General features: G+C 49.8%; 1 protein-coding gene across 3 annotated transcripts in view; it reads right to left on the reverse strand.

Annotated features, from left to right (window-relative positions):
- Positions 1–10,537: 10,537 nt before the first annotated feature.
- The window catches only part of Vti1a (vesicle transport through interaction with t-SNAREs 1A), a 313,675-nt gene continuing 309,375 nt past the window's right edge, over positions 10,538–14,837 (reverse strand). For all 3 annotated transcript variants that reach the window (XM_050147777.1, XM_050147793.1, XM_050147759.1), the window contains one exon: positions 10,538–13,792. Coding sequence is in view for 1 of the 3 variants with exons in the window: in XM_050147759.1 (XP_050003716.1) it covers positions 13,699–13,792 (94 nt within the window). In the remaining 2 variants the exon portion in view is untranslated. The remainder of the gene's footprint in view (positions 13,793–14,837) is intronic.

The raw sequence follows: 14,837 nt of genomic DNA on the forward strand, positions 1-14,837 counted from the left end.
TTTAAATGTGTCCTCGAATTTCTTTTTGCTTTTTTTCTCTTTAAAAAAATTTTAAACTTATGCTTTTCATTCACATTTATAATGTGTTCATAGTATTCCCCCCAGCATACTCTCTTCTTCCTCCAGCCAGGCCTTCCTACTTTGGTGTCATGTGTGTGCATGCGCGTTCGTGTGTCTCAACGAGTTTAATTAGGGCTCCTTGCACGAGCATTGGCCGGGGTTATTTACTGGGGCCCTGGCAGCTAACCAGTGGGAAGTTAGAAATTTCTTTTTTAATACATTTGGCAATGCGTAGACTCAAACCAGTCAACCAACCCAGACTGCACTTTGCCCTGCCCCTGAGCTGAACTACAACACAGGAAATTCCCGGGTTGCCGTTGGGAGACCTGGGAAGGCAGAGATGATGCTATATGGCTTGTGTTGTGTTCCTGATCCCAGATCCACACTGGCCATTTAGTATTAAAAAGAAGTTTTCAAGCTTTCTTAGAAAAAAATATTTATTCTTTAAAGATTTACTTTGTGTGTGTATGAGTGTGTGTGTGCGTATTTGTATGTGTGTGTGTGTGTGTGTGTGTGTGAGAGAGAGAGAGAGAGAGAGAGAGAGAGAGAGAGAGAGAGAGAGAGAGGGAGGGAGGAGAGGGGGGAGGAGAAAGAAGGGGGGGAAGAGATGGGAGGGGGCAGAGCAGATGCCCAGAGGGGGAGCTGGAGTTACACAGGGTTGTAAGCTTCCAGCATGCTGGGTACTGAATTCCAGGCCTCTGCGGGAACAGTATATTCTCTTAGCCATTGAGTCATCTCTAGCCCCTAGAAAAGCTATTTTGTAATTGATACACTTTGGTGCTGGGAAGTGAAGCCAGAGCCTTGAGCTTGGCCCATGTTCTGTCACAGAGCTATGTGCCGAGCCCCTGGTCCTGTGAGACAGAGTCCCCTTGCAAAGATCATGATAGCGTCCTGCTTGCCTCTGTCTCCTCAGGTGCATGCCTGACCCAGTGTTTCCAACAGTTTCCTCCTATGAAGTTCTTTCCCCCATGACATAGGGTCTCTCAAGCTCCCTCTGCCTCAACCTCCTTGGTGTGGGATCGTAGGATCACATGGAGTTCTTGAAGTACTTTAAACCCTTGGTCATGAGGAATCTGTAGGAAAAACCAAAACCCCGACAGCTGTAAATACCTCTGAACAGCTCAGCAGTTTTTCTCTCCTGCGCTACGGACCTCCGCCCTCACATTTGCTCATGAAGCATGTGACAGGGTTGGTCTTCACTGTTTGCAGGGGGGGCCCTTGGTCTTCACTGTTTGCAGGTGGGCCCAATGAGGCATCTAATGGGATCTTTATAGCTAGCTTCCCTTTGAGTGCAGTTTTCTCAGAGTCTCAGTGGGGAGATGAGTTGATTACCCAAGGTCACCACCGCAGGAAGCAGAACTCAGAGCCAGGCCTGCCCTCTCTCTGGGACATAGGCAGAAAACAAAATAAAATCTGTGCTCAAAAAGTCACAGGGACTGATAAGATGGCTCCATGGGTTAAGGAGCATCCTACCAAGCTTGAGAACCTGAGTTCAATCCCTAGGTCCTCACAGTGGAAAGAGAGAACCAGTCCTATACGTTGGTCTCTGACCTCCATATATGTTGTGGCTCATATGTGGCCACATACATAAACACACGGTAAGTGAAAACATTTAATTAGAAGAGAAAAAAATTCTTATCCAGGCATGGGAGGCAAAGGAAGGAAGAGGCAGGGATGCCAAAAGCCTGCCTGTACAACATGGGGGACAGGGGGAGACCTTGCCTCCTAATCATAGAACAGGGCTGGCTGTGGTTGTCAGAGCCCCACTGGTAAAACGCTTGCCTTGCAGATATGAGGACTTCAGTTTGATTTCCTACAACCTATTCAGAAAAAATAAAATAAAACAATGAAGACTACCACGGCTGCATGTACCTCTAATTCTAGTTCTGGGCGGCAGAGACAGGCGGACCCCCGGGACTCACTGGCATCCAGGGTAGCGTGCTTGGTGAGCTCCAGGCCAAGGGGAGAGCCTGGCTCAACTTAAGGTGGATGGCGCCTGAGGAACGGCAGCCGAGGTTGACCTCTGCCCTCCACATGCACCAGTACACACAGGAGCATGCCGGGAAGACACCATGACACATACAAGTAGAAAGAAGACATCACTTCGAAGATGAACCTCCCGAGTGCCCCTGTTTTTAAACAGGGACAGTGTGTGATAGTCACGCTACAGGACGCAGAGTGAAGACCTCACCGACCTCTCCATCACAAGGGTGCAAAGACACGGAGCTGCAGACTCTGGCACTGTGCATTCTTTAACTCACCCAATGAGACAAGTTAGCGCAGGAAACAACCATCAGATGTATCGCTTGTAGTAATGACAGGTAGAACCACATTTCAAAGAAATCTAATAAAAATAAATGCTGAAATAAATTACTTTGTGGGATAGAGCAAATAAACAGACTTTTCTAAACAACCACTCTGTAAATATTAGAGATAAAACACGACGGTTCCGGGGAAAGAGGCGCCGTGGAGCTGGGAGTCTACGGGACTCAGGACTAATTCCTGAGTGAGATGTAGAAACAGCGGTGAATTAATAAGCGCAGGCCAGTCTACCTCCCCTCCTCCACCCGCTTCATTTCTCTGTGATTTCTCCCCGTCCCCAAGCTAGGCTCCGAGCACTGCTCCTGACACCCCCCGCATAAGCGATGCAGATAATGTAATCGTGGCGTCATTAGGAACCATGAAATTGCAATTCCTTGGGGAAGGAGCGCTATCGCTCAGTAACACAAGAAGAGCGATTAATTAGCGGATCTCAGTTTAACAGACTATGTACTACATGGGTTCTAATCCCACTCTGGAGTGGCTCTCAGGCCTAATGAATTACTTTAGGAAAGATGAGCTGCAGCCAGAAGACGTCAATCCAACTGTAACACAGGGAATCATCCAAACCCACGCAAGGCTAGCCTGAGAGACCATCCGGCAGAGTTGGGAAAAGCCCAGCAGCTGTTAACTAATCCCACCTGGCCCGCAGACGATGGTGCTGGCTGGCCACTCCATAATCATCGTTTTAAAGTGGTGCCACTTTTTCCGAGGGACTTGATGCTGCTTTAGGTCTGTCAGACCTGTGGACAACTGCATCCTCAAAACAAAGGAGATGGCAAGGCTGCCCTGTCCCGCACGGTGGTGCCATAGAAAACAGCTTTTCCTGGAAAGCAGCTAGAGTCAGGGCTTTTGCCATTCCCAGGAGGACAACATCACTTGCTCTGAACCTGGCGGGTATTCTCTGCCCTTGGTGCTGGGACTTCGGATAGACCCCAGCATCCTAGGCCTGGCCTGAAAATCCAGTGACTAGGTGGGAAGTCAAGGCTGGGTCTGCGCAGTGTTAAGGCCTTGGCTTCTGGACCAGATGAAATTTTACTACATAACTTGTTTGGATTCCAAATGCATTGCTGGTACTTGAAGCCTCTGTGGGGTGTCTGGGTGGGGTTCCCAGTTTCAGGATGTGACAGCCAAGGCCTGGGGCAAAAGCATGGTCAGTCAGTGGTGGCTAGACCCTCACGAGGGCCTGAGCCTTCTCTGGGTGCTGCTGCAGATCTCCTCTGAGGAAGGGTGACTTGTGTTAAGGCCCGCTGGGCTACATAGTGTAAGCCTGTCTCAAAATGCAAAACAACCCCAGAACCACAAAACAAAAGCAGTCAAACAATGAAAGCAAAAACCAACCAAAATAACAACCAAACGAAACTTGGGACCCCAAGGCTGAAGGCTGGCACACTACACTGGCTTTTAAATCTCGTTCAAATCCAGTACTTGATTCTTTTTTTGAGACAGGGTCTCTCTCTGTGTACCTGTCTGGTTTCAAATTCATGGTCATTCTGAGTACAGGGACTTGGAGGTGAACAAACACCTCTACACTCACTCAGCTTCTCGCCTGGATCTTATCCGTCCTCACAGGCCTAAAGGGCCCAGGACTTTTGAGGGGCGAGTTCAATGCCATGTCAGGTTTTCTGATAGGGCCATGGCTACACATTCATCTGGCCGGTCTGGAGACACAATTTGAGAGACCCAGGGCAAAATGAAAATGTGGGATCCCTTCTTAATAAAAGCAGGAACGAGCAGGAGAGAGAACTCAGAGGTTAAGAGAACACACTGCTTTTTCAGGGGACCAGAGTTCAGTTCCCCGTACCCATGTCTGGGGACTCACAACTACCTGTAAGTTCAGCTCCAGGGAGAGGCAATACCTCCAGCCTACATAGGTACCTGTACACACACACACACACACACACACACACACACACACACAAACACACACTTACAACTAAAAAATAAATCTTTAAAATGCAGACATTTCCAGCTTGTCACAATGCCTTTAATCTGATAATGTTCTCAATCCAAATTTATTATTACATAAATGCTGAATTTAGCTGGGAACGGGATACTTAACATGTACACGGAGCTATCCAAATTTCACACTGCTTCTCATGACTCATCTTAGCAGGGCCCTGGGTTGGCCTGAAGAGACTGATGGACTCAAGAGGAACAGAAGAGAAGCCCCATGGGCTGGGAGCTGGCTGCTGTGGTATTCCCTTAGACCCTTCCAGGCACTAGGCCAAACTGGGACACACACAAGCATTTCCAGCCATTGGACCAGCAAGCTATACTACCCACCCAGGTCAGGTAGCCAAGCCTAGGACTTTGTATCTGAACCACAGTATGCGGGTGATTCTCAGGTGCTCTAGAGACATGGCAGGTACCTGGATGGGGTGAGCAACAGACTCATTCATATGGAGTCCTCTCAGCGAATGAGCAATGACATCACAGCATGGGTGGCATCCGCTACCACCAAGCCCCATCCCAACACGTCGGGTCATCTGTGCTTCATGACACTACCCTCTCTGTATCTATCTCTATGTTGGGGGCAGGTTGGAAGAAGTTTGGGGGGCCTAGAAGGCTGTGGCTGAGTGGAGACAGACGCCTGGGGGTGGAGGAATAAGTCACTGAGAAATAGACCAACATCTGGTAGGATGTCCCAAGTCCTCAGGTCCCATCACACTTCTCTTAGAAAACACACCTACAAAGAATTGTTAAGAATTTCTGTACAACCACAGAGTTTTACTTTGCAAGTATGACCCTGCGTGACACTAACTGTATCCAAGACCCTTCAGAATTATAGTATGCCACAGGTCCTAGTCTTCTAGAAGGTTCTACACACAAGAGGATGCCCTCTTGCCACAAACCACAGCCCTTATTTGGGAACAGCCCATTCGCAGTGGATAGCTGGGAGCTGCCGGAGACCTCCCTTCCTAGAGAAATATAGCCCCATTTCCCATTTGCTGGCTGAAGAAATCAGGAAGGTAGAACATGGCTTCCAGAGTCAACCGCCAGGCCAGTGCATGGCAGGGTCAGAACCCTAAGATCTGGTCTCAGACTGACCCAGGCGCTGGGATGGAAAAAGACCAGCGTCTCATCAGTCTTCCTTCCCCACTGACCTTGGCTATGAATGTTCATTAGCCACAACCACCAGCTCTCAGGACCATGCCAGAGAAGCAGCACCCTTGGCATTAGGAGCAGAGAAGTTTCCAGTCTTCACAGTGGTGCCCCTAATGATATGAATGGTTTCTCACAAGTTGGTTTTTATTTATTTATTTATTTATTTATTTATTTATTTATTTATTTTTTTTTTTTTTTGGTGGAGAGAGTGGCTGAGAAGATGCCACATGGGACAAAGGCTAGAGATCCCTTCCTCAGGGGACCTTAGGAGCGTCAATGAGATGCCAGTTGGGGCATCTCCCTGCTAGCTCCCTGGGAGCAAGGACCTGACATGCAAGGAGAAAGGAATCTAGTCAACAAGGACTAGTCAATGTCACTGCACCCAGTGGGGACTTCAGCACCAGTGGCGTGAAGGTGAACTCCACCCAGATCACTAGCTCTGTGGATTCTGAGTCAAGGCTCACGAAAGTCTTCGATTGTGGCTCCTGAAGTCAGAGAATGAGAATGGCAATGGAGGGTCAAAAGACAAAATCTCCAGCATGTGTCACTATAAGTGACACCTCTGTGTGTGTGTGTGTGGGGGGGCACTGAAGGCCTAGAGCCTACCCTGGGCTCTGCTGCCAACTTACTAGGTCTTCAGTAAATGACGTTCTCCCACTAAGACCCATTTCTTCATCGGAAAACAAGAGCGGGGTGGCTAGCTTGACCCTGTAGCATGCCCAGCTCCAAAGGCTGTGAACTGGAGCTCACCTGAACACTCAAGGTGTTGCCAAGGTGGCCAGCACTGAGCTTGAAGGATGCAGATCCATGGCAGTTCACTGTTTAAACCCCTTCCCCCACTGCCCGCCACATACACTGTGTCCGGTTCTGTGGGTCTCCTTTTTCTTCACCTAGGAGTTCAGAGAGGGCCGACACAGGATGGAACGTGTGGGAGCATTTGCTGGGGTGCCTGGGCTCCTCCTGCCCTCAAATTAGACACCCCACCACCAGTCTCTTCACTAGGAGAGGGGGCAGGTATGGAGTTGATACACATTCTGTTTCACTCTCCCCTTTCTGCGTGGCTGCATGGGGGAGAGGGAGGAGGACACAGCCCCCTTTGGAACCCTCTTGCTCCATCTCCTCCCTGCTCACTGTTCTTCACTTAGCACCTCTTAGAGCCCAGAAACATTCCCGCTGTGTACCTCTTAGCCACTTGGCAACTTTTTTCTCTTTTATGATATTTTGGGCTTCCGTTGCCCGCCAAGTCAAATTTAAAAAAACAAAACAAAACAAAAAAAAAAAAAAACAAAAAAAAACCAAAAACCAACCCACCCTTCAAGTCAGCCCTGATCTAACTAACACCCCCTATTCCCATCTCCCTCTCAAGGGCAGGTCCTGGCTGTCGAAACAGTGGCAGTGGGGACCTACCCACCTGCAGGCAGAGGACTCCTGTCTGCTTTTTCATAGATCTTGCAAATGCAGCTACAGAAACTGAAGGAAGAACACCCGATGTTGCATCTTGAATGTTCTTTGCCGGGCCATTCTGGGAGAATGGGCTCTGGATATTGGGTGCACTGACAAGGACAGCAATGGCAGAGGTCTCTCCATGAAGTTTGGAAGCCTGAGAATGATCTCTCGGCAATCAGCAGGCAAACTGGGATGCATCAAGGCTCTCTGAATTTTCCCGTTCAGTGTGGGCCTTTGGGGCCTGGCACATAGTAAGCACTCATGGATAAATATTCACGGACTAGATGAATAAATCTGGTTACACTTCTTTTTTAAACAGGGAGAGGTTGGATTATAATAAGCTCATTGGAACCACAGGCTTCTCCTCACTCCAGTGCCTCCCTCTCTTCACAAACGCTGCCTCAGGAGGGGTGGGTCTGTTCAATGTCAAGACATGCAAATTGAGCATGGCCAAGTCTCCCTGGTCCAAGGCTCCTGGGCAGCCTGGGCACAAGCAACCCATTTGCGACAATTGTATGTCGAATTGCACAGTGCAGGGGTCTGGGACTTCTCTGACCCTGAGCTGGGATGAAATGGCCTGGAAAGCTGATGGACAGAAACAAAGGTAGACCCCAGGGCCAGTTGTCCTAACTCCAGAGCTCACCTTACACGGTTCTTCACAAGGACCGCCAGGGCATCCTCACCCCCATTCTTCCTTGGTAGAGCGTATCCTCAGACTTCATGACTGCCTGACAACCTGGTCAAGGGTGCAGGTTTGTGTGGGTCTCTAGCACAAGACAGAGCCCGTGACTTTACTACTCCGAGGGACCAAGACAGGAGAAACTTCAGGGTGTTGACTTACATACCTGACCCCATGAACACCCGAAATGGGGGCTCAGGAGACAGGGAGACATCTCCACCAGAATATATGTGGCCAGTGCAACAGAGGCCACTTGGGGAGGTTGGATCTGCATTTCCCCAGCATCCTGAGTCAGAAGCCAAAGGGAGCCGTGGTGGGATTTCAGAGAGTTCCTGTACAAGGGCCTAGCTGACATCACAATAGTGTCTCCCTCCAGGGACAAAAGTCTTGGGACTTTCTGTATGGAGGAGAGCTACAACTGGGGTGGGCGAAGGCAGAGGGTTACCAGAGAGACTAAAGTATGCCAGCACTTACTCTAATGCAGGGCCTTCTCGGTCGGCGGAGGAGACCGCTGTGGCTTGGGCCCTTGGCAGAACCTTGTGCAGAGAGGCTGGAGCCTGAGGATGTGTCCGTTCTCAACTCTGTGGGGGCTCATCATAAAAAAAACCTGTTTCTTTCTAACAAGGGCATTTTGTGGCAAAACAAGTTGAAAACAAAAACTTTGGGGCACTGAAGCTGTGCTGAGCTGTGGAGAAGCGCCTGGGCTCCCTGCGCCCCAACTTCCTGGCACTGCCTCCCCCTGAACACACCTGGGGGAGGCCCCGGGAGGAGTCAGGCTGCAGCGTGGGCCCTGGTGTGGGCCTGCCCGCAGGAAAGGCCCAGGCAGTCCTTGGCGGATGAGCGGGCTGCAGATCAATACTGGTGGAGAGGCAGCTTCGCTCCTTCCCGGCCTCCCCAGCTATTATTCATGCCAAAGGGCCTTGTTTGGATGAAGGAAAGGCGGGGTGGGAGTTGGCAGAACTACAGGCCTGCGCTCTGCCTATAGCCGGCTCCCCCTCACCTGGATGCCCCCCTTGTTTATGTAACGTAAGGAGGTGATTCAGAGGATGGCATGGGTGACTTGGGCAGGGGTCCCTGTTATCCCTTCACTGACTCCTCTTGAGAAAGGGCACCATGGGCTCAGGATGTCCCCTGCCAGGATCTCTTTTGCTCCCAGCTCACTCACTATCTGGTCCTTTGCTCCCAGATCTCCCCTGTCCTGCTTTTGCCACTTGCCTCTGGTAACCGGGCCCTGACTGGAGTCACAGACTCCATAGTGGGAAGTTTGCCCCTGGCTGCCTCAGCTCCAGTCACACATCCGTTTTCTGTCTGGGTTGGCCGCCCCCGGCCACCTTTAAACATTGTCCATCTTCGTGTGGTTCCTGCTGGTTCCAAGAACATTATGGGGCTGTTTGCCTCGTCACCTCCTTGGTGACAATCACTACATGGACCGCCTGGCAGATGCCACTAGGCCAGGCTGGATGCATCACAGGTGAGGAACAGAAACAAGAATATTTATTTAAGCTCAGGGTCAGGTTTGAAGTCAGCAGGTCACAGCATTGGGTGAAAGCAAGACAGAGGATAGTTTCTTTCTCAGTAGGGGTTGGCTAACCACACACTCTTCCTTCCCACTGGAAAAATGGTTTGAGCTTGTCTTCTGCTGGGGTGTGGAGGTCACTTGACAGGAGGTGAGTTGTCATGTGACTAACATGGACTCTCATCACCAGAGCCTGGAGGCCCTCCAGCCTGAACGAGGCCTGATGCCTCCTGGCTGGCTCATGACTCTTGCAGGACCATCTGGGGTTTGCCCGTTTAGGATGGGAGCTGGGGACCAGGGACAGAATGGAGAAAAGGTACTATTGTCCCTGGCCTTTACCAGAGTACCTGGCCCCGAGACTGTGGTTTCCATAGTTACATAAACTAACAGAGTGGTGATCAGATACAAGAAGGGGACACTGCAGGACTTCTGATTTCAGATGACCGTGATTGGGCTCTGTGCTCTCTGGCCCCTTGAGGTTGCAGTCATGGAAAGGCCGATCAATTCACCAATGGCATGTCAAAGAAAGGAGAAGGGAGGAGGCTGAGTCCCTGCACGGGGCTGCTCCTGTCACCCATTAGGGAAGCAGGGGTTGTAATGAGCTTCAGTTGGCGACACAGAGTCCCGAGACACTGCAGCACACCTTCCTGTGCCAACCAACCAGGCACACACAGCTTTCTTTAAGCCTGTTTGCCCTTACTGCAGACCAGTCTCCCATGCACACACTCAGCAGAAGGGGAAGGCAAGAGGCCCTTGGGCCGGGGACTCAGCCGCTCCTTTGGAAGCAGTGTGGGCCACAGACAACCCATGGTCCCTGGCTGTGGGCCTTCTCCTCCAGACACATTTTACCACCTCTACTCCCGAGCATGGAGTGCCCGGAGAGGCTGTGGTTCACACTGAAGTGATGAGGAAATCGTCTCTTGTGCTTAATTCCCAGCTACGCAGACAAACGACGATAAATATTTATGACGAGAAATTTCATTATTTAAAAATTCCCTTCTAAATTTCCAGCGAGCCCACTGAAGAATGCCTGCCGAACAGGTTGCAAATTAAGAACAATTATTTTTCTCTTCTGCATTTAAATATAACTTACAGCTGAAGTCATTTAAAGGGGCTAACATCAACCTTAATTAAATATTAAAGTGTGCCTGTACCTGCTGCTATTGCTGCCCCTTCGAATAAGATATAACCTATTTTTGACAAGTTTTCATCTTTCTCTGTGGAAGACACTACATGAAACCAAATAAGCGGCAAAGAGGAGTGTAATGAATAATCTATTTCATATTCCAGCAGTACCCAGGGCTCGGAGTGGAGAAGATTCAGTCAGATGATGGCAAGAGGCTGCTGGGTACTGCATGACACAGCTAATGTTTAAATAATAATAATAGAAAAAAGCGATAAACAAATAATTAGCCCTTAACAGTTGTTTAATGCAATTTGTTAATGAACGTAATGGCGGGGACTGATAATGAAAGACAATAAAACCGTCTAAACAGGCGCCAAGTCGCTGGCCATGCGCAATTATTTCCTTGTCAAGTTTTTATGATTTAATGAGCCCCTCTGGGACTGACGGCTGTCAGTCAGTCGTGACTTTTTGACACCATTACAACTTCAAATACAGCAGCAGGCAGGCTGTTTTCCTCGGATTTGAAATACTGAAATGATCTGACAGTTTTAAAGAAAAGATGTGCAGAGAGAGAGAGGGAGAGAGAGAGAGGAAGAGAGAGAGAGAGAGAGAGAGAAAGGCAGTGCTTGCCTCGTCCTTTCTTTCCCTCCTCCCTTCTTCCACGAGTTGATAATCTCTGGATGCTGTTTGGTAATGAAAACCCAATCACTGAGGTCATTATCTGATGAGGTTTTTGGAGCAGGCAGGCTTTTCCCCCCTCTTTATTTCTTTACTTAATGATAACCCTCAACGGGCTTGCCCCGCATGGGACGGCCAGAGCCGCACAATTTTGTTCGCCATTAATTTCAGCCTTTGAAGCTCAGGGCTCAGAAGCAGTAGCAAAGCAAACCCCCCACCAAGCTGGTTCCAAAATAAGACAATCCAGCCTGCCTGAAACAGAATAGCAAATGGCCTCCCAGCCCAGGCCTGGCCACTGACGTCAGGCCCAGTGCATCTGCAGGCATCTGCCTTCGACACGGAACATTTAAAACTCTTTACAACTTAAGAGACTTTAATTAAATTGCTTTTGATTCTGGAGCGAGGTTGCATCCGCTTTATTTATACTGTCCCAGAAACTGTTTAGTCTGCATGAATTTTATATGGCGAGGGCTTCCTCCTCCTCTTCCTCCGTGCTGCCAGCCATCCTCCCCTACCTCCCACACACTCGGAAACAAAGGCTCCCAACTTCAGAAATATTCAACAACCGAAGTCTACAGAATAGGAACCTAGAACCTTCCACACACAGGCACCTGTTCCAGGTTCACACACTCTTCCTGGACTGGAGGGGGAGGGAGGGAGGGAAGTATAGCCCCAGCCCCAGTTCTTTCCATGGCGCCAGGAGGACAGAGCTGGTCAGGATGTGATGGAGCTGCTGGGTCCAAGTTTGTATGTTCACAGGTTTCCACTCCCAAATCACTGGCAGCAGCAAAAGGGAAGTCGGCAGAGAAAGCCAGTGAGAGGTGAACAGCAAATGCCTGCTTCTTGGGTCTTCTGCTTCTGCGCGAACAAGGCAGGCTTCAGTGAAATGCTTCGGGGCCAGCAAGTGCCCGTGCTCGGCTCCACCCTGTTGTTAGGTGGCCTTGGGAAGAAGGGGACTGGAAGGTGGGGGCAGGTGGGAGAGACAGCTTAGAACCTGGAATACCCCTAACTGAGGAACCCCATTTCTGGAGGCCACCAGAGCCGTCGGTCTACTTCACCAGCATCAGCGGAGGCTGGTGGATTGTCTCCGTGCTTTTAATCGGTTCTTTCTTACGTTTAGGCTGCCCAGAATTCAGTGATCAGAATCAAAGTTTCTTGATTCTGAGCTGGTCCCTTTAGCGGGCAGAAGAGTCAGCACAGCTTCCGGCCCTTCTCCACGGCTGTACCACCTTGGTAGCCCAAAATCCTACCCTTCCGACACAGACACTACACCTTTATTTACACAATAATAAATGATTTATCTGAACACATACAGGCCCCGGCCTGTTTACACAAGCACAATTTCTCTGGTGGATTTTGTATTTCCTGTCTACTCTATAATGGTTCTCTTTGGAGTATGAGTGTGTATGTGTGTGTGTGTGTGTGTGTGTGTGTGTGTGTGTGGTGGGAGATCAAGTAGGTATGATCTTGCTCTATGAGTATAGGTGTTTAGCATCTTTTATGAAGAAAAGACTTGCTTTTCAAAAATTCAAAGCTTCCAATTATATTAAAAACAATAGTACAGACCTGTAAATGCCTATGAAGTCTTAAGAAAAACACATTTTCCTCATGACTGGAGGTAAAACGACCTCAGCTTGGGCAACTTTTAGGCCTGATCACAAATGGACTCCCAATTCCCGTTACCTCAGGCAGAAAGAGAGGGAAGAAAGTCACAGAGTGTGACAGAGGTCTGAACGTAGAGAGAACCCAGGCGGGCTTTGCTGATGGTCGTTGGGAAAACCCGAGCAGTTCCACACTGCGGGAGGAGGTGAGGGGACACTTCCCACCAAGGTTTGCCTAGTGGACTGTCCTACAGGGCTCTCCCATTTCATCACCACAGGCTAAATGCCCACAGCGGAGGAGACCTGCTCACGCTCTCTGAAATCCTCATGCTGGACGGGAAGTGGACAGAACCTTCTCAGACCGTCTGCGTGAACGAGGGAGGACGGCCGCTGAGTGAGCGCATATTAAAGCAGAGAAGATACAGAAATGCTTACACAGGCAGGGAAGAGGAGGCCACAATTAAACACTGGGCCAGTTCTCACATTGCCGGCAGAGTCTGGGGACTATGGCATCTGGGGAAGGTGAGTAAATATTTCTTCCTGTGAACACACACACACACACACACACACTAAAAAGCCACGGAAAGTGCTAAGTCAATTTCCTGTGCAAGTGACAGTGAATCTTCTTCTTTGCAATAAAGTTATCTGGGCAAGATGGCTGTGCGCTCTATGCCGGGAAGGATGGGGCTGACCTCTGGAACTGCTCACGGGCGCTGGCCTCTGGTTTTTCTGGCATGTTATCCATGGACATCATAGAAACCTTTCTGGTAAAGAGAGGTACGTGACACAGAGAGGCTTCTGTGCCTGAGTCATCACGTCCTCTCTCCAGCCGTGACCCCAGGCATGTCCACGAGGCAAGGAAGAATGTCACCAAAGCTATTTTGGACAGCAGATGAAGTTACCTAAAGGCAAATAAGTATTCACCTTTACCTATTAAAAAACCCGACAAATCTGGGCAAAGACCAACCTCAGAAAGGAAATCAACCCACATGCAGATGGGGACAGAAACATCTTTACACTCTCTGTGCTCCAGCTCAACAGTGGCAAGGGAGGGACAGAGGGTCACCCGGGGCCTGTCAACACAACAGAATGATTCATGTGACCATTTTGTCTTAATTACTCTGAACAAGACAAGATCACTGTTTATCAAGGGAGAGCAGATGCATCAGTGCCCTTTGACAAAGAAAGTGATGGCGGTCAGGATGGTGATGACCACGATGATCCCCAAGATGACGAGCAGGATGCGGTTCTGGATGATTCTGTGGGAAAGAGAGAAGAAAAATGCACACGGATAAATGAACAGCATTTAGACAAACACTGCCCAAGCCAAGCTGGCTGAAGAACTACAGCCTGGCAGGTACACACACACACACACACACACACACACACACACACACACACACAGAGCTTCCAGGTCAATGAACAACTTCCACATAGAATGCTTGCCCCAAAGCGAAGGGGAACCAAGGGCTTTCCAACACTTGGGCATCACGTAGCTTCTTTAAGTGATCAAGGGCCCTATGTGAGCATCTCTTCCTAATTTAGCATGTCACACAAACCTCACTTTTTTTCCTCCAGTGTTTCCCGTGAAATAAAAAGACTCCAAAGAAATACATGTCAGTGAGGTACTTACCTGAACAAAAATACCTCAGGAAAAGTGAGAGAGACTTAGCGGGGAGAGGAGAGGATTAAGAAGCAAGTGTCAAACTTGCAGCTTAGGTTGTGAAGCCGTCACCTGTCAGTGTGGCTCATGACTTCGTCAGGCTAGGAGGAAACGTTACATATGCTCCCTGGTGCCAAAGGATGGAAATGAGAGTAACAGAAAGTCTTCCAGGTGCCTGGCAAGTGGCTGTGGGTGGGCCCTCTGGGGGATGCTGTCCCTTGGTCCAGCCCAGCTCTGCCGATGCTGACCTCAGAAAGACAAGCAGAGGAGACACGCGCTCCAGATGCCTGCAGTGCGCTTCCGCTGAAGTGATTTCATAATTTGTTACCTCATTCGGAGAAAAGAGGTCGCACACCACAATGCTTTGTTGAGCCGTTCAAAGGGAACCTGGGTCACACAGCCTCGCCCACGCTCGCTGCTCTCACAGAGCGCACCGAAATAGAAACTCAGAGAGGCTGGCTGTCTAGCTGGCTGCCCACCCGGCTTCCAGCCTGCAGCAATTCCACCCCACCTGCTCAGAGGCCCATGCGGAGTCCTGTCCTTACATGCACACGGGGCCTCTGGACAGGGCCTTCCCCGGGGAGGGGTGTGTGAGGATGAGTCGGGCCTCCACTGAGCAGGGAACCTGCGGCTGGGATGGA

Source organism: Alexandromys fortis, unplaced genomic scaffold, assembly GCF_014885135.2.
Source record: "Alexandromys fortis isolate MF-2015 unplaced genomic scaffold, M_Fortis_MF-2015_v1.1 scaffold_16, whole genome shotgun sequence".
Lineage (NCBI taxonomy): Eukaryota > Metazoa > Chordata > Mammalia > Rodentia > Cricetidae > Alexandromys > Alexandromys fortis.